Consider the following 23,939-nt stretch of genomic DNA (forward strand, 5'->3'; position numbering starts at 1 on the left):
TTCCTTTAAACTAAAGCGGTGGCCTTTGCATAATGTTATGGTTTGCCCCATTACTCTCTCTAAGTCTCCAGACAGGCAGGATGGAGGACACAGAGGACGCCAAGAAGGGCTCATTGTTTTGTCGCTTCCAATATGGGATCAGCAAGAGCTCGATGGAGACTGCCTGGCGGCTGATTGTCCACCAAGCAGATTGGAACAATTCAAATGAGATGCAGATTTCCACCGTGGGCTTAACTTCAACCTACACGTCCCCTGACCACACAGAGGAGTCTGGGAAATACAATTAAACACACAGCCGTGGTCAGTACTAAAAAGCACAACTTATCTTAAATCAGGGTTAAAACGAACAGAACATTGCAGCTAAAGTGTAAAACGACAGTGCACACATGGAAGAAAATGTTACCTTTCTTGCGGGGTCCAAGCGAGGGGCGAAGTTTCAGTTTCAGGTTATTCCACGTATACTTTCGCTGAACACACGAGAACTCGAGTGAAGCGTGTGTTGTCACTGAAAAGTGAAGTTTCGTTTGCTCAGCAGGAGAAGCAGGAGAGTTTTTTGCAGCGACACAGCCCCCGGTCGGTGCTTCCGGCGTCCGTTAGTTCGCTTCAGTGTGGCGCCACAAAGCCTCCTCCCTTCCAATCCAACCCCCACCACCTCCTCTCCCCTCATGTGCCAGAGAGAGCACCACACTCCTGCGGCGGTTTAAAAGGGACAGTGCTCCCCTTGTTATCCACAACACATACAATAGGCAGAAGTGAACTTGGTGAGGCTCCCCAGAAACTGTGATGAAAAGAAGTATTCAGATCCTACTTATGTAAAAAGTAGCAATACAGCAGTTTGAAATGACTCAAGTAAAAGCCCTGCATGAACTACTTTTATATACAGTTGTATATACAGGGATACCAGATACATACTAGGGGTTATGAGATTATGGGAGAAGAAAAAGAAAAAACAAATTCCACAAATCTGTTTTCATTTTTTTTTTACTTTTTCTTAACTGTTGAATTTTGATGAGTTACTGGATTTATTTGAATGGTTTAATTGAAACTGAAACCAAGTAAAGAAGTTTAGAGGGGAAATCACTATTTGGGTGGAGCTGTTAACAAAAATGTGACCCTCACTGAATCAGTGCTTATAGTAAAATGTCCAGAGGCCAAAAAGGCTGGAAACCAATTGTGGCAGACTTTTCATCTTAAAAGTGACTAGTAACTAACTTTCTCGAGGGTGAAAAGTGTCTTGTTACTTTCCCACCCTGCTCCCAAGCCCACCACTCCAGAACTAATGGCAATGAAATAAGAAATGAAGACCATTTATTTTATTGTGTAGGATGGTGAATGTGGCTTGGTAGTGTGAAGCTATATAAGTGCGATACGTGTTTGTTTACATCTGTATTATATCGATGGTCACTCGAACTTTTGTTCTGCTGGGACTTATTTGGAAGGCACCACCTGGAACTTAATGAATAAGACCACAGGTAAGTTTTTGTTTTCACTATAAATCCGAACTCTTTGTCTGCCATTCGTGTGTTTTGCGAGTTAATGGATCATCCTGTTAGTGGATTGAGAAGTCGTAAGTGCCTTTCCCAGCCAGGTTAACCAAGCCCATAATTGTCAGTCCTTAACAAGACACAACACACAACACACACACACACACACCACACACACACCACACACACACACACACCACACACAGCAGAATATTTCCTCTGTTATGCTCATTGCTGCTTATCTGTCTTAATTCATTCAGTGCTTTTAAGTGTAGAGGGGAAGGATAGTTCAAAGCTCAGGAAAGAGAAGATTTTTCCCATGAACAAACTTTCGCAGTATCTTCAATCTGGTTAATCAAGCAGCAGGTTAATGCAAACTCTAAAGTTTTTTATACTCTTAATCTGTTTAATTGTTCTTAAGGAGAGCATCCACTCCTGGGGTGGAGTGGATGGAGATACAGTTTTGAATCTTTCAGGGCCTGGATGCTGTAACACCACAAGTCCTTCAAGAGAATGTGTGCGGTGTAACAATGTTTTGAACAAAGTTTGGTTTTAGAGAAATAAAAAAAACAATAGAAAAAAACCATTTGAAATGTGAATGTGTCATATATGTGCAGCTGATCGAGGGATGATCCATGAGTAGCAATAATGAAGTTGCTGAAGTTGCTCAGAGGTACATGTCGCCTGAAGCCTGAAGCCTGAATCCAGCTGGATCACCTGACATTGTTGGAACATATCTTCCTCTGGTGGTCACCTCTGAAACTGCAACGATAATAAATCCTGCACACTATAGTATGCAAGTAAATTATACCAGACTGTTCTGAACATCTCTGCTTCATACATTCAGCACATTGCACACAAACTTAGTTTTGTTGTAAATTTGGTTGTATAAACCCTCCGTGTGCAGTTTATTAGGAACACCTAGCTAAAACTATTGCAGTCCAACACAACAGTCCTGCAGTGAACCCCCCTTCATGGTTATAATGTTGTTTGTTATTCACCAGAGAGGTGTTTCTGTTATTTAGCTTACCCTCACTGATGTCACTGGGCTGGATAAATGAATAATAACACCTGTATAACACTATACAATTTAACAGCACCACAAACTACAGCCTCTAAAGTGGCCATACAGTTGAATTTCTGAAACACAAACTGAACATTACATCCTTCCTTATTGCAGGACTGTTGTTTTAGCCTGACTTAGTGTAAGCGAGGTGTACCTATTAAACTGCCAACTCAGTGTATTTGTCATTGTGTATCTATATGCTTGTGTAATATTGTGTGTTTATAATTTTTTGTTATTATACTTTTTAAAGTTTTACCTCCGCTCAAACATATGTTGTATTTTATGTGACTTCACTTGACTGTTCGAGCTTCGCTTATCTGCAGATGTTTTCACCTTCATCTGAGTTTCTCTTTTCACACTGAATCTCAGTTTCACATGTGCAGCTACCAGAGGGATTTTATAACAGTACGACTTGTTTAGACGTCAATCCAGTACACAATTTACACAAGAAGGCCTTTGACGTGTAACCTTAAGAACAGGACGCATACAGTGGGAGTGGACTTTTCAGTAGTATAAGACATAAAATGATGAATATTTGCATAGATTCTGGATTTTATGACGCAGTAAAATGAGTGTTTTATAATAGGAATTTTGATAAAATGATTTAACGTTTTTGAGGTACAAAAATATCAGACACAAATTATTATTCAAAGCAGAGGGTTTTATATATATAAAACTTGTGGAGAGCAGATCTTTAAGTTACCTGTAAACTTTTTTGCCTTCTTACTTTTATATTATTGTGCCGATACCTGCAATAAAAACACTAAATAACATATACAAATATGTGAAAGATTGAAGTACCAGCTTGGATGACTGCTATTGATAAATTAGTGCCAATTTAGTCTCATCTTGCATCTTCATCCTGGTTTGTTTTCTAAATAATCTGCTTTGAATATACAGCATAAACCACACCAGCACAACAGACAAGACTCTTCCATCGTGCCCTAACACTGACATGTGGGAATTAGTTGTTGTTGCTGTGCCCACACAGTTGTAGACTGTCTTGACTTCTGTCAGCAGAAGGCCTTTATATAACAGTGTCAGACCGGAGCGATGTGCCTATATGTCCCACTGAAAACCTTCCCTTGAAGGTATCAAGTTGCTTTTCCCTTTGACTTCCTCAGCATCAGTGTGTAGGTTATTCTCCCAGCTTTTTTCTTATGTTTTTGGGGCACTGTTATTTACATGATGAACTGAGCTCTTTGAATCTGTGCAGTCATAGTTCAAGGTCTAGCTTAAGCCCCTTGTTTCCCTGGGCCTGTCCAGTGGGCTGATTTTGTCATTTTCCCATGCGCAAATGTAATATATGTACATATATTGAATTTCCTTATATAATATATTTACAAATAAAATATTGACATGTATGTATAATATATATATATATGAAACATATAAGTATGCTTATGCATGTATGCTTATAGAAATATGTTACATAAATATATATCCATCTCAAACCTATATATGTTAATAATATATACAGTGGATCCCAAAAGTCTGAGACCACTTTCCCAGAATGTGAAGAAACATGTATAAAATTAATTTGATAAACATAAACATATAGAATTTTATGTTATTTTAATGAGCTTGCATATATAGATTAAATCAATATCATTAACATATATGTTCCCAACATGTTATGCCATACACAAATTCATCATGTAGACATTTTTAATATATGTTCATGTACAAAATTTACTATGGGTATTTCATAAATGTTCAAATGTATATCTTCATATATCCAGAGGATGTAGGCCTATGTGATTGTGATATAAGTGACATCTATGCCAACATCACTCTTGATATAGGGACATATATATCTTATTTACATTTCTCTATGGGTGTCCATGGAGCCCAGGCCTGTCGGAAAAAATAACAATACACCATATGCTGACACGGACCAATCAGCTCTTGTCCTCCTGTCCAGCCATGTGCTGCATTAATTTGCAGCCTTTGCTAAAATCCTCATTGTGTGAGAGCTGCATTTCTGCCCCTGGTGAAGGAACGTATGCTGACAGTGAACCTATTCTCCCCAGCGCCCGGAGCTGAAGGAGGTGTTCTTTTTGTTTTTAGTTTTTTGTCTCTGCCTCTCAGTGACGCTCTTTCACACCTATAATAATTATTTGTCAGTTGTCAGTCAAATGAGTTTGTTTACATCAGATCAGCTGTAGGCCACATGCAGTGACGGCAACTCTTCTGATAACAGAACAGATATAAACAAAACATTTTCCAACAAACAGGAAATATGTTGCTATGGATACAGCGAGTTAAACTGGCCTTTTTTTGGCCCATGTTTGTTTACATTTTGGAAAATAAAGTGTAGTGAATTATCCATTTTAAGTTCCTGCTTGTTATGTACCACTTATGAACTGACAACTATCACTGATGCTTCTTCTTTCTCTGGTCTCTAATCAGATTTAAGGATGTTTATTTGCAGTGGTGTTGTCATGTCTGTGTGTTGTGTTCAGGTTTGACTTAATCATGATTCAGATTTTTGTCTGATGTGAGTTTCAGAGTGAGTTTCGGATGTTGATATTTGATGACTTGTTAAATGATCTTATTCATCTGATTTGGTTTGGAGATCAGTTTGAGAAAGAAAAGGTTGGACACCCCCATACTAAATAGAAACTAGAGCGTGGGGGTTCATCCCTGTCTATGGGAACAATTTGTGGATTTATAAAACGTGTGTGATAATCTAAACTCATTAGTTAACTCACTAACCTTTAGTTGTATCTCTTAATCTCATCTCAATTTATCAGCAAACTAGCATGCAAACCAGCCTAATCTAAACAAAGACTAATAATATTATAGATATATTAAGATGCTTTTGGTAGTATTGGAATATATCTGAGGATAACATGAAATTTCATCTCAACTTCAAATTTCCAAGGTAAATGCATCAAGACATAACTCATAATTTTATTGCTTCAGTCATTGAGAGTAAAAATAAATAATTAATAGTAATAATAATAATAAATAGCTTGAGCTAAGCAGTCTAACACAGCTTTCTACAGGGACTCCCATGGATTTCATGGCTTGGCTTCTGTCCTGGCATGCAGGGTGTATTGTGGGACCACACATACACAGGTATGTGCCTTTCTAAACTATGTCCAGTTTACCACATGAACTCAGGTCGAGTTCTAAATACATCACAATTATAATTAAGCAAACGCCGAACCATTATTTTGAGTGCAACAGCATCATTTTAATAAACGACCACTAGGCTACACTAGAGGTCTTGATAGAAGATATGGTCTCCTCTCATCTTTTCCTTTTCTTAGGGATCTTTATTGTGTCAGCCTGGTGTAGCAGAAACACTATGTCAGTATTCTGAACTCTGGTAATTTTAATGTTTAGGGAAGAAAGTCTTTTCTTTGAAATACATGTATTAATTCAAATGTACACATAACACAAAAACTGTGCCAAGCTGTGGTAGAATTTATTAAAATGTGTATGTGAAATTGCTGAATCACTGTTGCATTGGCTTCGTTGCCAGACTATCCATTTGTGAAGATTGTTGTGCTGGAGAAGAGACTGACTATGACCTTGTCCTCATTGAAGTTTAGTGAAATAATAGGCTATTGAGCCATTGTTTCCTGGGCCCAGAATACATACATTCATTAAGACAACTTTCTTTATTCATCAAAAGTAAATTACATCTTCATGTGTTGAAATTTTCCTAGTGTGTTAGGATGTTAATTTTACTCAGGGTTAGGAGAAGCAGTGGTATAATGTAAAATGCCAGGAGTAAACACCAAAAGATAAGGTCATTACAAACTCACAGTGTCACAGACTCAAACTATGAAGGAATTTTTAATTACAAATATATTTATTTTAATTATGGAGTACTAGGATTTTTAAATTATTTAAGAATAATCACAAATGAATGGAAAAATTAAGGATAAACATAAAAATAAAAAAGAAAATACACAGAGTGGTGGCAGGGCTGTGCAACAGAAAATAGCTGTGACCTGTAAAGTTTTCTTTGGAAGAAAAATATAAATATAAATATATTCATACGAAAACTTGACTATTATTCAATAAACAAATTCATTATCAAAATCAAAAACCAAAATGAGATTAAAATTAAACTAGTGGCCATAATTAAAATGTGCTATCTGAGCCGTTTCTGTGACTCTGTTGTCATGTGACGTGACATGACAACATGTTAGGTTGCTAAGTTAGCTAGTAAGCTAGCTTTGCTAAGCTCAACAAATGATGCGGCTAGTGGAGAACCCCGGTTTGTTACGTGCCTGCACGACCGCCTAACACTACCATGGCTTTGAAGAGATGAACCGACTATGTCGGGAATTTTAAAGACAGCCCCGGAGTCAGACGACAGGAAAACGGTAAGTTAGGCCTTCTGTGGCCGCAATGGTAGCCTCAGCTAACACAGCACAGTAAGATAATCAGCTAGCGTTAATTCTGCAGCTTGCAGCATCAACACCCAGCGTTACATAACACTCGATAAGTTAACATTATGTTAGTCTTTCAGTTGAGATTTACTTTCAAATGTGACAGTTCAACTACAGCTGACGTAATTTCAGTGAGCTGTACGGTAATTAACATGTGACCTAAGTTAACGTGAAGTATCTTTAATAATCGAGCTGACATTAGTGCAGCTAGTAAGACAGACAGCTGCTTGTGGAGCTGACCGAAGTGGCCAAACTTTGATTTGTATTCGCTGCCACATGGAGATGGTCAGAGCTAAGCAACCTATGACAGCACGCTCATCAGCAGCCTCTACACACTGGGGATGTACCTGCCAGTTTGCCATAATCACATTTTCACCTGCGGTCAGAGGATGTGATGTGTGGAGAGTGTATTAATGCTCTGTTGTGACTCTAATATTACTGTTCATTGTCAGCGAAGTAGACACTGATACTGGGAGTTAAAATAATGGAGTTTTTTCATTGTACATGCACCAGTGTGCTCTACCTCATCATCATCTGTTACTTGAATGAGTATATAACTATTTATATAAGATTTGTATATGCTTTTGCTCCTATAATGTACCTAATAATGTAAGTAGGGCTGCACCATATGCAAAAAAAAAAATCCATCATATTTTAGTTATTCTGGCAGATATTGCAATATGCAATTTCAGTTGGAGTGGTCGTTTTTGCATTTAATTTCCACTGAAAAAATATGAAAATTATGATGTGATTTTTGTTGGGTCTTGTACCAACAAACATGTTCCCTTATGTCTGGAGATGTTTTGTAGGCAGGGGCGTCTCTGTAGCACCACAACTCTTATGCACAACAATGTTGTGACACATATCATATTACAATTTTGATAATATTTTGATAAATACATAGATAGATAGATAGATAGATAGATAGATAGATAGATAGATAGATAGAAATTCATGATAATTGTGCAGCCTTATATACAAGTAGAGCCCGACTGATATATCGGTCAACCGATTTTATCGTACAATATTGGTCTGTCACAGATATATCGTATCTGCATTTATATTCTCTGATATGATACTTGATTAAGAAGCAATAATGCAGTGGAAATGCTCGGGTCAAGTCAAGTAATATAGGCAGCATTTTATGTATATTTGATCCTTTGTTTCCATTGATTTCTTTGTTGTTCTTATGTTTTTTTATTTATAGTTATTTATTTTCATAGTTATTTTATTTAATTCCCAGTGAAATTTACCATTCAGTGCACTGATGTCATTTTGGACAATAAAGTTCATTGTTAATCTGTAAAATGCTTGCTGCTTTTATTACATATCCTTTTCACAAGTGTTAATATATACAGTGTATATATCTGTATCTATATATATATATCCATATCAGATTTTTTTTAATCCCTAATATCGGCATCGGCCCCAAAAATCCAATAATAACATTAGCCATTGTTTTTTCATCACGTGTGAGTGAGCTGTGTCAGTAAACCAGCAGCATGAACACTGCATTTACATTGCATGTAAATGCAACCATGAGTATTGTTATGCATTACAACTGCGCCTTCCTTGCTACAACAAGTCAGAGGCTGTATCAGATATGATTCCATATTTATTATATAGTGAACCACATTTACTGTCTGAAAACTGAGTGAAAATTTTAAAGTGTCCTCAAAAACTCCCACAATTAAATTATAAAATGACATGGTGTCTATACTACTTTTTGATTGATTGACAGTCCCATAGTGCAATGGGTCACATTTTATAGATGTGAAAGTCACATTCCCGTGAAGCAGAATGATTATGATTAATACGTGTCGGAAGTTTACTGTTCACTATAGAGCCTCTGGTTAACTATATGAGAGACTGATGACTGCTGTTAAAGATTCTTAGTTTACGTGGCTGTTGCTCTGTTTACTTGATTATTGAGAACACCTGTTACTGATATGTAAAGGTGTAAAAAAAAATTACGTTTCTGTTCACCAAATTTTCCCCACAACAAAAGGTTAATTCATGAATATTTATCAGTGATATTGAAAGGGACACTTTATAGTCTGGTCCTGTGATAAAAAATAAAACTAATAAGGAAACACGTAAGCCACATATTTAACATGATGTATTTTTCTTAATAATGCTATGAATTGGAGCTGCAATGATTAGTCAATCAAACAAGTAGTCGATTAACAGAAAAATAATCAACAACAAATTTTATAATCAACTAATTGTTGCAGTAATGTTTCATGCAAAAATAGTGAAAAAATGTGAACACACCTTCAAGATGTATCACTTAATGAGTTAAACAATTAACAATTAATTGAAAAAAAGTAATAGGCAGATGAATCTGTACTGAAAATAATCATTAGTTACACTCCTATACTTTTTTAGTCCCTAACCCCCCTTTGCTCATCTTGACCACTGAGCAGGTCTACACACCTGCTTTTGAGGGCATGGCTGTAATGCTGCTTTCTATTATCCTCAAATATGAGGCTTTATAGCCTCCAGACTACAGACTGAGACTACAGGAGCCTTGCTCTTAGCAGAAGTGGCATCGTCATCTAAATGTGACCTGTCTTTGAAGTTGCAAAAGATGCTTTTCATCAACATGTCACCTTTTTTTTTTTTTACGGAGAAATAGTGATTAGCAGATAAAGCATGCTCAAAAGCTTTATTTCATTATCAATTTTCCAGTCTCATCAGATCCTTTCCCCTCACTGCATGTTTGACACATGATGCTAGCAGGTAGTGTTGCAATGTGATGCTGGACATGTAAGATAATGAGTAAAACAGACCACTAGATTTCTGATTGGTGGCTGATGGGCTGATTGGCCACACAGTAAATACCAGTGGTACTGTTTTGAGTGAGACTGTGACAGATAGCCATGCTGTAGTATTGTGAAGGCTGTCTATCCCATTGGTTTGCCTGTTGTGTGATTAGGATCCCTTCAGACACATTATCATGGATTAAACATGGTGTCAGGAGCACCATCTCGTCAGCCATATTACTTTATTAGCACCCTCAGTGGAAACGACTCTCACATCCCACACTCATTAGCAGCAGCTCTGAAAGATAACTCTCAGCCTTCACACCACATTTCTCATGTCCAACAACAAACTGGCTTCCCAGTGGGCATGTGCTTATGGATCTACTACAAATGTGTGAAGTGTTGTGAATTTATTCTTTGCTAGTGGTTGAGTGAAGAGATTAATATGTGGTATAATATTTAGCTCAGTTTTATACAATAGTTAATATTTGATGTACACACATCATATTTTCTCATGAGGAACACCTTCTCATTCACCAGCTTGTTATCAAGAGCTTCCTTTAAACAATGCCAAGTGGTGTCAGGCTGCAGCCGAACAGACTGCTGAACTGATTGGATAGGCTTCTTTCCGGCTGTAATGTTGGAAACGCTTCAACCAGTGTCATACTAGGTTTTGGTGCCATATCAGTTTGTAACGAGTAAGTGTGGATTACAGTGTAAAAGAAGTCCAAAAACAGCTGTGAATGGAAAAAGACAGGTTCTAACTTTACACCATCAATTATTCACAGACTACAGGAGCCCAACTCTTCACAGAAATGGCTTTGTGACCTAAATGTGACCCGTCCCTGAAGTTGTAAAAGATGCTTTCGAAAGCCCTGCACACTGAACAAAAAGTAAAAAAGTAAAGTAAAAATATTCAGTATATTTAAATATTCACTAAGTGTAAATGTAAATGACTTTGATTTCAAAGTAAAGATCAATCAGTGCTTTGTTAATTTTCTTAGTACATTCATAGTATACAAATATAGCAAACAATAATGAGAATTTCAGGTTCAAAAAATTACCTAGAATCATTGCTGTGAGGAATTAGGTACTTTCTCAAAAATATATTGAGTTCAACAAAACAATAGCATTTTACAGAAACGCAAGTATAAATAATAAATTACTGTTGGCTGATTTCCATTCAGCTGCTTTCTTATCTGGGTGCAGCTAGAGGCCTTTTTTAGGTGAAACATATTTTGTTAGAGGTGGCTCAGTCTCACCATGGCTTACTGGGACAGAGCCATTGTCAGTGTCAGTAGTAATACCTGTGCTTTTCATGCTATGACAAGTCAAAATGACTACTGTGTAAAAGGCCAATTTAAAATGAAATTTACATCAGTTTCTGCACATAATATTTTGTCACATTGATTCAGTCATTTATTGTTTAAAAATAATAAAATACTATGTACACATAAGTAAGTAAACTTTCCTTTAATGCTTCACATACATCAGATCAGATCTCATTTTCAAGTATTTCTGCCACATCAGTCTCCAAAAGCTGATTAAAGATACTCAGATTCAGAAATGGATTCTAATTCAAAGCACAGCGTGGAATATGATGGAGGTTTGTATGCTATCAGGATGAGAAGCAGCTTCATAGCCTCTGATATCAGGCTACATAAATCAGATGTGCAAGTTGCTCGCAAGCTCCATAATAGCTTGTGGATGTATTCACTTGAATAATTGATAATTGTGGCATCAGCCTTGTAAAGTAGGAAGAATTTGCTGAATCTCAAACACAATTTAAAATATTCTTACAAGCTGAAATGGAGTTCAACTTGAGGGAGATGAGTGTACTTTGGTGTGTGCTTATCTTGAGACTCCATGTGCCCTGTTTAGGTGCCGCTGAAGTCAGTGCTGTTTGTAACTCAGCACCTTGGATCTCGGATGTGCTCCTAGCTCCCACTGTTGTCCCCAGGCCACGCCCACCTCCTCCCAGAGGTGCAGTGGTCAGACTGACACATGAGCTGCTGACTTGGTAGCTCAGTTTGCACATTTCCCTCTCTCCCCTGGGTTATCCTGCCAGGCAACGCCGCTTACACTCCCCATATCTCATTTGGGTGTGCACCTTGTGACTGTTTGCATTATCAGCACAACCAAAGCTTGTGCTTGTAAGCTGATTTTTTTTTTTCCATTTTGCCTTTGACACCATGTTTATTCACACCTTTCAGCCACCTTGCAATGGCAGCTGGTGTCAGCGTACTCAGTGACCTTCCTTACTCCATGACTGGAGCCCACAGTGGAGAGATCAGCACAGAGATGGAGACAGGTAGGAGAGCTCTGCAACACACAAACAACACAAAGAAAACGCTGGTGGTTTTTATGATAATGACTGTCGACTGTGAAGTTAAATTGCCATTTTATGTAATGTTGGAGTTGGAAATTAAATTCATTTTCTTTAAATTAAATATGCTCTTTAGTGTGGGACAAAAATTTCAGGTGAAACACACTGTACTTTTATCTCAGCTGTTATAAAAAAGCAGGGTTAGTTTTTTTTTTGTCATGAAAATGTATGAATGTTATATGAATGTTATTGATGTGGCTGGAGGTTTGCGTTACTCTTAATTGAAGTGTAAGGTTCTCCAGATGGATATAATATACTTGGAAATATAATGGAAAGTGTCCTGTGGTATACATATATATATATATATATATATATTAGAAATTGGAACAATTTAATATGCTAAGGCAGCTTCAGGAAAAGATTACAGGAGGTTTGGTGTGGACCTCTGATAGTGGGTCTTTTCTGTAGCCAATTTCCTGAGTTGACCTTGTTTAAAACTGGTTCTTATTGGAGAATAACCACAAACCCACAATAAATCTGTTTTCATATTTTATGGTTTTAATTGACATATTTGACTAAAAGCAAAACCTGATCATAACTTCCTCTAATTGCAGGCTATGTGATGGTTTGGCCTTATGAACTATTCCCTCAGTTCAAATGTCTTGTCTGTATCTTTGAATTATCCTTATACTGGCTTTCTTAAATATAATATAATAATCACTTTGGAAGAAAATCTGCTACTGATTATAAGACTAGATAATAAGTCAGTTCATGGAAAGCATGCAAACAGGTAAAACAGAGGAGAGGTGATGAATGCAGCCAGTCCTCTAATGCTGCAGCCCTCTCTCATCTTTGCTGTTTGTCAGTGTGCCTGCTGCTCCCCCACACTGAGAGCCTCCATGAGCCAGCAGTATCATGTCACCTTTTGGCTTCAGTTGGACTGACTGCTGAATTGTTGAGTGGACTTCAAGCACAATGTCTGTGTCCCAGTCACATAGTCTTGTCTTAATGGAAGTTGTTAGTAGCGGTAGTGATATTTGAAAATATAGTCCATAAGTCCATAAAACAAGTAGATCCAGCTGGTTCCAGCTTTGAATGTGGATCTTCTTGTTTCTCTTAGTTGAATTGTATTGTTAACTGAACCTCATCAGACAAAATATTCAAATGTACAAAATAGTCAGTTTGACTTTGGGCTTTGATCATCTTCAGTGGGCATTTTTTAGACTAAAAGATGAATATATTAAGACAATGAAAGGTTCAACTTGTAGCCCTGGAAAAATACTAGCACTTTCAAAAAAGCTGTCAAAGGCTTTCAAAATTCATAGTGTTATTCATTCAAATGTTACATCCCTATGGATTTTATGTTATGTAAACCACTTGGCTGTTGCTGATCCAATCAAAAGCGGGAAAAGGAGTTTGATTGTTAACACTGGTTGATGCTGTGTGTTCAGGGCTGTACCGACAGATGTATGGCCTTTTAAGCAACAAGCACGGCATTTTTCCTCTTTCAGTTACAAGCCGCCTGCTTTAGATCTGTGTGAATGCGTGTCTGTGTGTGTGCAGCATTCGCCCCCATCTACCTCCCACTGACGACTTTGGAGATGGTTGTCATGGTGACACTTCAAATGCTGCTGATAAACTGATGGGTTGTATTTGCCTCTCTTTGCCAATGGGTGATTGTTGTGTGATGATTCACCATGGGCACAGAGCTGTTGAGTCAGGAGCCTTTGTTAGTGCAGAGCTGCTTGCAGTGCACGTTGCGGCACAGCCCGCACTGTGAAATGCAGCAGCACAGAGGACGGCGCTCTTTAGCCGGAGAGATGACGGCGAGCGTGAGGAGGCATGACCGCAGGCACTCTGCCTCGGACGTCCTGCTGAAAGTCCTGCAGCGCAGACGCAGTTCTGTCCTGGAGATCCTCTCCTCCTCCTCCCACAGAGTCATGGTGGCCGTCAGCGTCAACCTGTCTCAGCCTCCGACCGAAAGCAAGACCAGGAGATGTAACCACACTGAACTACTGTTTGAGCATTGAAGGGTTTGATAATAACTTTAGCTGCAAGGAAAGATCAAACTGATGCACTGATGAGTATTGTGAAATTGTTAAAAAAAAAGTTTCTTATTTTTTTTTTCTCTCCAGCCAATGCGAGGGTCCCCACAGCAAAGTACACCAAGATGGGGGAGACCCTGAGGCATGTCATCCCCGGTCACATGCAGTGCTCCATGGCCTGTGGAGGGAAAGCCTGTAAATATGAAAATCCCTCTCGTTGGAGTAATGAGGAGCAAGCTATCAAAGGACTCTACTCATCCTGGTATGTTGTCTTATCACCGCCTTTCACACAGCCATCTGTGTTCATGTTCCTTTTTTTGTCAGCGCTGTTCTCGCTTAGTACGGGTCACTGAAGTCCACATCAATAGTTACATGAAAAGTCAATACATTTGTCCTGGTTTTTACTCTGCACTGTGATCATGTCAAAATGGAATCACTGAACAAGTCAGATATTTAGTTTCACTGCATCAGCATGTTTCCAGTGTCTTTGGATTTGTCTTTTGGTTTCTTCAGGTCTTGGAAATGGAGCTTTTGCTTTGTTATGAAGTTAAAACATTGTGTTTTTGCTGTTGATACCCCTAACTTGTCATATTCTCCACTTACAGGATTACAGACAGCTTGCTAGCTATGGCGAGGCCTTCAACTGAAATCATAGAGAGATATAATATAATTGAACAGTTTCAAAGGTAAAGTAGTCTCCCTTTTTCACACACTGTTGGATTTATTTTCATGCAGGTCTTACTTAACATTTAGAGTAACAGTGAAATGAAGGTTGTTCAGTGGTTTGATCCAACTGTCTTGTGTTCACCTTCACTGCTGTCAGATGCCAGTGTGTAAATATTATTGTGAATATATGTGTTGCATTGACTGGTGGTGGTCTGTTGTATGAAATGCTCTGGACAATGACTCAAACATGTTGCTGTGCTCAGGTGTGGTTTGAAGACGGTCATTAACCTGCAGCGGCCCGGAGAACATGCCAGCTGTGGTAACGCACTGGAGCAGGAGAGTGGTTTCACTTATCGACCTGAAACGTTCATGGAGGCAGGCAGTGAGTCCCTGAATCCATCCTCACTAACACACTGTGGTCTCTCACACAGTAAACAGGTCACAAACCAATATGCATACCAAGTGTGACTTATACCCTTTTTCCATCAGAATTAACAGGTAAAAGCAGGTAAACCTGCTAATAAAAGCCAACTGACTCCTTTTCCACGAGTTTGCCTTTCTATTCAGACTGTGAACACACAACTGCAAGGAGCACACACACAGATGAGCTGCTAGCCACCCTGTGAACTGGTCTCATCCCTGGGTGGTTCTCCTGTAAAAGTGTCAGAGCCTCCATGTGAGACGCTTCAATCAGTGATGTTTTTAAAACTTATTTCGGGGCTGCAGCTCACTCTGTCATCCTTGAGCACAGTGTAGCTGCGATGTTTCTAGTTTAACAGCATTGTGCTGGACAGGTGACAATTGTGTTTATAGTGTTTGTGCTTTGAAAGTCATCATAGCAGGAGGAGGGGCGAAAATTAGCAAGTTCACTCGGGTATTGTGTTTACATCACTGCCGATTAGAGCTGGAGCGGATAAATACCTACGTCTACTGCAAAGTCATTTGAGCTGGTGTGAATGCTGATTGTTCTCTTTTCCATTGCTGACAAAAGCCTGATGTTTGTCTTAGTGGATTTTTGACCAGTGTCAAAGGGGCTTTACGACTTGGTAGGTAATTGGATTAAAATAACAAAATGCTGAATGTGTGTAATCACATGGTCATGCTAACATGTATCTGTAGTAATACAGAAAGCTAATGTGTTTGAACCATTGGAAAGTAAGGATGGAGCAGTCACTTGTGTTCCTGCGGCTGGTTACACCTGCTGTTCATCAAGACAATTCATTCAGATGATGAACGATTTAGTGATGTTTTAGTTTGTCTTTCTTAGACCGAGAAGTGTGCATCATGAGTTTAGTTGTTTTCTAATATTTACACCTACCAACTGTCAGATGTAGCGTTGCTTAATTGACTGGTATTAACACTATGAAGATCTGAGTTTTACTATTTTTACATTTGTCTTTTCAAGTGTCTCATTTCCTGATAAAATCTGTATGAGATTTAATGCACCTTTGTTTACATTTATACACCTCTGTTAGTTGAAGAATAATAACTTCTGCACTTTAGCATCAGCAATTAACAGTTAGCAATAGCCAACACCTGGCTAGGTAACAGTTATCCATTAACTAACACACACACACACCCTCACTCATACAGATCATTCAGTGATTGAGCTGGTCAGGGATCAGGTAGGCGCTTCACATGCTTTTTAACATTTTAAAAACCATTATTAATGCTGTCACATTTTTTTCTTGATCTGATTAATGAAGCTCAAAATAGCTTCAAACACTGCAGTCATTTCTGTTAAGTGTTGTTAAATTACAGGCAGTAACAGGAATAATATATCTCAACTAGTCTAATAATGTCCTTCATTAGTGGCATACTTTGATTAGATTCATCCCCTCTCTCTCTAAACTGTATGACAATATACCCCTTTATATGATGGTTTAATATGTCTTGTTGTATTAAAACCTTTTTTTTTTTTTTTTTAAATTGTCTCAAAGGCAGCTTCTTATGCTGCAGTGCATTCTGTGATTTCATTGTTTTCTATTTGGATGCTCCTGGAGATGTTTTCTAGCAACAGATTCACATAGTAGTAATTGCTTTACTGCCTGAGACGTCCTCAGTAGAAGGAGCCTCTAAGAATGTAGTGAAGACTTAACATGTAAAAATGGTGCAACCCTGGTCTCTATTAGGAAGAGTGGAGCTCTTTCCACATTTGTAGGAGGCCTGCATGACAAAAAAACAGTGGTAGAGAACGACTCTCTATGGAGCACATTTAATCTGTATCTTAGCATTCTACAGGAAAATGAGCAGCCGTCATAGATATAAGATAAGAGACTTACCTAGATATAACATTTTCCTCAGTACCATCCATCCATCCAGAATGTGATGTGCTCCTTAGTAACCGAGTGCCGAGGGATTCCACATGTTATGTCTGAGGAGGCCTTTTCTTAACAAGCTCTCTTGAGATCTTTACCTAAGTCACCTCATCAAAACATGAAAGCATTTTGAATAGTGCTGTCTATAATTTCACACTCAGTAAAAAGCCTCCAATATGAACTCTGGTTTGTTACTTTGCTATAGGCACACGTTTCTTCACACTCCAGTTTTATGAACAACTCTCTAGAGGCCCTCCCATTACCTTTGCACCAAATGAGCTCTGAACCAGTTCCGCTCAGGATTCGTGATGCTATCAAGCCAACCAGCCCATGTTTCCACCAGTTTTGAGCAGAGCCGCTGTAATTGAGGATGTGTCATGAATTGAGGGTGTTGCACAAAGTACAACAGAAGTAAACAGTAGTAGCAAGATAGTGGATTACATTCATTACCTGCAAGCTTTTCTTCAGTTATTACAGATTTTTGTTTACATCCAAAAAACAAGTTTGAACCAAAATTAATGATAAGAAGACGTAGAGGACTGTTACATGCATGTCCAATGGTGTGTAAAAGGTTTTCAGTTGCAAACATAGAGCCTACACAAGTGTAAAGGAAACTCTATGTAGGGTCAGCAAATAAGCTTTTAATTTATCACATACAGCACAGTTCAGAAGTGTGAAACCACAGACTTTTTATAAAACATTTTAAAAAATCATCATGGTTCACACCAACTCCCCAGGTTCCAAGCCTGTTTGGTCAGAAAGCTCCGAACTGTGACGTGATGTGACGTGATGTGATGTGAGGTGACGTGACGTGAAAGTAACATTTCTGTATCACACTACACATGACACAAGTCTGAATTGAATGCTGTCAGTTAAACTTAAAGGCTGCAGCAGCACAAGGTAAAATATGTGTAGAGAGATTAGATAAATAAGTGGGCTGCCTTCATCAATCACTTTAATACAGTTATTATCTCAGTCACCATCTCTTATGCACAAAGAAGATAAAATCAGGTTAATGAAGCAGGAAACACTGCAGAAGAGCTTATTTTAAGTTGTTCCCATATCAGATCTACCACTGCTTTCATACATCACAGTCTGTTTCCGGGCTGCGACAGAGTATCAGGGCCACATTGAGGAAAACAAAGAAATCTGAAATTTTGGGAATATATATCATAATAAATCATAATATTACAAGAATAAAGTGATAATTTTACAAGAAAAAAGTCCTAATATTATGAGAATAAAGTGGTAATTTTAGGTTGTGTGTTGTTTTAGAGGGGAATATCAGATGAGCAGCGAGAAAAAAAAAACACAATTTTTAGGAATATTACCAGCAACCAATCAAACAGGTGAAAGGACAGTCAGCTGCTTCTAACACTGCTGTTTGTCTGTCTGACAATGGAATAGACTAATTTTCTGCACAGTCTTTTTAGTGTCCTGATGCTGCTGATGATGATGATGATGTTGATGACCCAAAAGATGAAGTATCTTCTTATTTGTGAAACCTCTGTTATAGGAGAACTTCACAGGATACTCCATGTTCTTCAAAGCTTCTGATATTCCCCTCTAAAACAACACAGAACCTAAAATTACCACTTATTCTTCTCATAATATTATGACTTTATTCTCAAAATTTAAGATTTTTTTTTTTCCTCAATCTGGCCCTAATACTGCGTCATACCAGGCGACTGCATATAGTATGGAAAATGGTGTGTAAAGCCAAAAGTCTTTAGTGTCTTCAGACAGAGCTGTCTGAAGTCTGATACACGCCCTCAACTGATACTTAAGAAAAAATTCTGGGGGTGTGGAATCATAGAGAAGTGATGTTACCAGAGTAAGCGGTGGGTGGCTTTGTAGGTAATGCAGACACCGGGTTTTGACAAAGAAGAAACAAAAAGACGACCTATTTCTGCTGCATCAATTTTGATCCTCTTTTTTTTTTTTCTGTCCATCATGAGTCAGATGTTATGTGAGTGCAAGGCTAAATTAACAGTACTCTTTAAATTAAAAGACTCCTACTTTGTAGCTGAATGACAAAAAGCCTGTACTTTAACAGGTATTGGAAGCCAGCTACGTCCTCCATATCTGAAATTGCATCAGGAAGAAAAATAAATTCAATCCTCTGGCTTTTTATGTTTCAGTCTATTACTACAACTTTGGCTGGAAGGACTATGGCGTGGCATCTCTTACTACAATCCTTGACATGGTGAAAGTCATGTCATTTGCTGTCCAAGAAGGGAAAATGGCCGTCCACTGCCATGCTGGTCTTGGAAGAACAGGTTTGTAGCACCAGCAATTTGGAAGCGCTTCAATCCTCACCCGTGCTTGTAAAATATCAGTTTTATGTCGTTTTATTTTTTTTTCGCGTAGGTGTGTTGTTGGCCTGCTACTTGGTCTTCACATCCCGCATGAGTGCTGACCAAGCCATCCTGTTTGTGCGAGCCAAGAGACCCAACTCCATCCAGACCAGAGGCCAACTGCTGTGTGTCAGGGAGTTTGCCCAGTTCCTGGTTCCTCTACGAAGCGTCTTCTCCTGTGCAGAACCCAAAGCGTGCGCCGTCACCTTGTCCCAGTACCTCACCAGGCAGCGCCACCTGCTGCACGGCTACGAGGCTCGGCAGATGAAGAATGTGCCAAAAATTGTCCAGCTGGTGTGCAGGCTCCTCATTGACATCGCAGCCAACAGACAAGTGGTGATCGAGGAGGAGTGGCTGGAGATCCCCGACCTCACAGCAGAGGTGGAAAAGACTGTGTCTCAGCAGGCCCTTCAGCAGCTGGGGAAGGAGATGAGAGGGAAGGGGATTCCTGTCCCACTTTGTTTATCTAATCCTCTCAGCCCACCAGCTCTGCAGGCCAGACCCTCACATGATCAGCCTCTCGCCAGTGATAATGACCTCGACCCTCTGTGGAGGCAGCAGAATGTCGAGAGCCCTCTAAGATCTAATCTGTATAACAACAGGAGCCTCAGTGATTCTGTCCTTCACAAACTCAAACCACAGCAGCACCATTTAGAAAAACTGAATAGCAAGAAACAAATCAGCTGCCTGATCAAACGTTCCCTGTCTCACAGCAGCCTCTCAGGCTCTAAACCCTCCAGATGTTGTGAACTCTCTCCTCAGGACATCAGCATCATTCAGGACGCAAATACAGAGGCAGAGCAAGACACTGGGTCTCCTTTTTTAAAAAAGCAGCTACGTAAGGGTCATCAGAGTTTGTCTTTAGATCTTTCAGAGCTGGAAAGAAAATCCCACTGTAATGCCACACTGCCAGCCTTATCAACCAAGAGCAGATGGGTAACCAGTGAGGAGCAGTCAGATGTGGATGTGTCAGTGGGTGGAGCAGAGAGAGAGAACGTCACAGAGGTTCCCTTCATCAGCCTCCAGTCTGAGCTCTCTCCAGAGAACAGACGCCTGCTGGTGGCCAAAGTTCTGGCCATGGACCTGACGGACAAAGACCTCACCTACAAGGTGTCAGTGTGGCAGGTAGGGTCCTCCATAACACACAAGCAAATAATACCACGTATTAACACGGAATAATACAAAACCTCTAAACTACTGCTTAACTGGAAGCTCTGATTTAAAGCTGTATTTTTCTTGCCTATTGACACCTCATGTCAGTCAGTTCATTGTAAGAATGCTCTTTGCTGTGATCTACAGACAGAGCTGAACTCCAGAGAGGGGGCGTGGGAGAGGCTGTGTATGGAGAGAGATCCTCTGGTCCTCTCCGGTCTGATGTGGTCGTGGCTGGAGCAGCTCAAGGACCCAGTCATCAGCAGTGAGGACATAAAAGCTCTGAGTGGGAAGAATGTAAATCCAGAGAACACCCTCGACTCACTGGAAAAGGTACGTCACTCTCAGAAACAAACACTGGCAACACTGACACACTGACACACTGTGTAACTCGGTGTCCACTTACACTGTAACACTTGATTATGGAACAAATTATAATCCTGGTAATTTTGCAAAATACTATGTCCTGTTTTCATTGTTAATTCCTTAAAGGCAGTCCACACTGACAGTACACAACAGGAAATGAGAATCAATGAGACTGCCAGTTCAGAACACAACTAACAAACTAACATACTGAAAAAGTTTGTAATCATGTGTTTGAACAAATTATTTCTTGTCTTTATTTCAAAACTACTGACGAGACACTTTACAACATTACATTCAAAAGATGAGCAGTTTCAATAATTAACCCAGTCTGCCATTTTTGTCTGGACTGCAACAGCAGGGCCAGCCCTATAATCCCAAATGTCGCTGAATGACTGACTGAGTGATGATATTTCCACCACTGGTCAGTGGAGTGTTGAGCCTCAGTCTATTGAGCCGCTCTGGCTTACCAGCTGCTCAGGAACTGCAGGGAAGAGGAGGAGCACTTCCAGTACAGTGAGCCTCTCCTCCATTACAGCAAATAAACTACTTTCATTACATGTGTCATTTTTACTAAAGGAGGCAGAGGAATAACTAAACATAAGACACACAGAGCAGAGAGAGCAGGAGAGAGAGAGAGAAGTCATCGGTAACGAGGCTTCGTACTAACGACTATGACCAACTCTACATATCAAACAGAGGGAGTTAGACATAAAGACCTGCCTCTAATAAAAGTCTGTTACATTCTGGAGTTGAAGTAAATAAAGAATAAACTATTGTGGATCCAGATGGAGGCTGTGCTCTGTGTGAGGGACTGAATAAGAAAGATCGTCTGTCTCTGGCCCCAGTGGTTCACCTGGTGGAGCAGGTGTCATTTTGACTTAGTCTTTGCGATGGCAGCCCGGGTTAAAAAACGATCTGTGGCTCTTTGCTGCATGTCATCTCCTCTCTCTCTCTCTCTCTCTCTCTCTCTCTCTCTCCCTCTCTCTCTCTCTCTCTGAAATAAAGGCAAAAGCCTGAAAAAATATCTTAAAAAGAAAGATATTCTGTCCTCTTCCTACTTTCTGATCATGTTACAGTAAACACAGCTGAAATCACAGCTCAGTCCTTGTCTTTAGTTTATGTGTTTAGTGATTTTGTCAGATGACGTCACAGTTATAAAATCAGGATTAGACCATAGGCGGTCCAGACGGATACTAGGTTCTAGTCTAGTTGTGGTTTTATTTAATACAGAAAAAAGTTCAGTAATTCAACAACAGTGTGTTTTTTCTTTCTTTTAACCAAAATGATGATCGCTCCCTGACCTTAAAACGCCTTTGTTGCCTAAATCTAACCACAGATGGGACTCAGTCGTGCACTTTGTACACCCACCATCCACCCCAAACACCTCCTGGCAAATCTGCTGTCATTAATACATTCACTCAAAAAAAAACAAAACAACTTTACTGAACATCATCCAGCCAGTATCTAGTCTGCTGTTTGAAGCTGGTTCCATCTTTTATCTTGTCATTGATCTTTTATTCCAATACTACTACAGTGTTGTCATGTGATCTGTGACCTTTCCACTGACAGGGTCACCGGCTCACTTTGCTCTGTATCCTCGACTGTGCTGCTCATCTCCTGCCAATGCCTGAAGAAGTGAAGACTAGTTTTCTCAACCAAACAATAAAAGTGTTTACTAAGGTGAGTATTAACATAAGCTGTACACTGAATATATTAAGATGCGTATTTAGTTTGCATGAACTCGTTTTTTTTTTCTTTATCTCCAGATTGATCCTGCTTCAGAGAAGAATGAGTCATTATACATGACACTAAAAGCAATCCTGACTCCCATTCTTCATGAGCTGCGTGACAAAGCTGTGGACGTGAATGAAGAGTCCTGATCCAGCCTCAACATGATAAGTGTGACAAGAGGAAGAATTACACACAGGGTTCCACTCTAACTTTTGGGCATTACTGTGTTTTAAGCCGGTTCCTTGCATCAGATTCTGCTGAGATCTGCCAATCTTTTGTCTCTCAAGATTGAAGATTTGTCATATGAAGTTTAGGATTTTGTTGTTGTTGTTTGAAGCGCTTAATAGACTCTAAGCACTGCCATTCTCTGTGTTAATGTGCCACTGTGCTCAGTTTGAAAGCATTTGTTCGTCATCTGTTCTACTGTAATATTTGTGAGGGACTTGATGTTGCTTTTATTATGTACCTGTTAGTGGGTAGGAAATGACTGAGAAACATTCTCATGATGTTAATGTTATGTTATTTAAATGTGTTACGCAGCTGTCAAAGCTGTTGGGGTTGGGGGGGGTCTTATTTAAACCAAAAGATGTTTTACACTGTGCAGATGCTACAATGTGTCTTATTTATTCCGATCTTTTTATTTGAAATGCAGAAATGAGTTTAACAACCATAACCTGACGACAAGTCGCAAGGTTGCTTTGTTCCTGTAGAATGTAAGCTGTTCTCTTAGACCCAAATGCAAACTGTGGCTATTGTTATGGCAATGCAAACTCAACAGACCACACTGCATTTGTTTTCCCAATCAATTTTTATGTCCTTAATACTGTGTGCACCAAAAACTCACTGTACTGTTCTTTACATGCATTTGTAAAACATCAATCTGCCTCTACGCTACTCTTTAGCTAAATGCTGCCTCAACTGAAATGATCTCTGTCTGGACTAGGCTGCTTTTTGTGTGTGTGTGTGTGTGTGTGTGTGTGTGTGTGTGTGTGTGTGTGTGTGTGTGGCTGCTGTTGAGACAAGTCAGGGGCTGCCTCTCACCTCATATGTCTCATACATGGACACAGTGTAATGTAGATCTGCTGACACATGCAGGCTGAATGTGGAACACTAATGATGATAATATGAAGGACGTGAGGATTTTCAGCAAGCACTATTTTTTCATTGTTACAGTGGGCTACTTCTTACACAATTAAACACAAGTGACTGCAAGCTGTACGCACTGAGTCTTTTTTTTTTAATGATTTTCAG

At 39.3% G+C, this 23,939-nt stretch overlaps 1 protein-coding gene across 1 annotated transcript; it reads left to right on the forward strand.

Annotated features, from left to right (window-relative positions):
- Positions 1-6,711: 6,711 nt before the first annotated feature.
- On the forward strand, positions 6,712-23,650 carry ptpdc1 (protein tyrosine phosphatase domain containing 1). The gene is made up of 10 exons (XM_022745397.1): positions 6,712-6,896; positions 11,941-12,038; positions 14,189-14,360; positions 14,704-14,784; positions 15,028-15,146; positions 19,224-19,361; positions 19,453-20,564; positions 20,739-20,924; positions 22,527-22,637; positions 22,724-23,650. The coding sequence occupies exons 2-10, from the start codon at positions 11,951-11,953 to the stop codon at positions 22,835-22,837; spliced, it is 2,121 nt and encodes a 706-aa protein (XP_022601118.1). The 5' UTR covers positions 6,712-6,896; positions 11,941-11,950; the 3' UTR covers positions 22,838-23,650.
- Positions 23,651-23,939: the final 289 nt, after the last annotated feature.

Source organism: Seriola dumerili, unplaced genomic scaffold, assembly GCF_002260705.1.
Source record: "Seriola dumerili isolate Sdu_G_001 unplaced genomic scaffold, Sdu_1.0 BDQW01000088.1, whole genome shotgun sequence".
NCBI classification, from domain to species: Eukaryota; Metazoa; Chordata; class Actinopteri; order Carangiformes; family Carangidae; genus Seriola; species Seriola dumerili.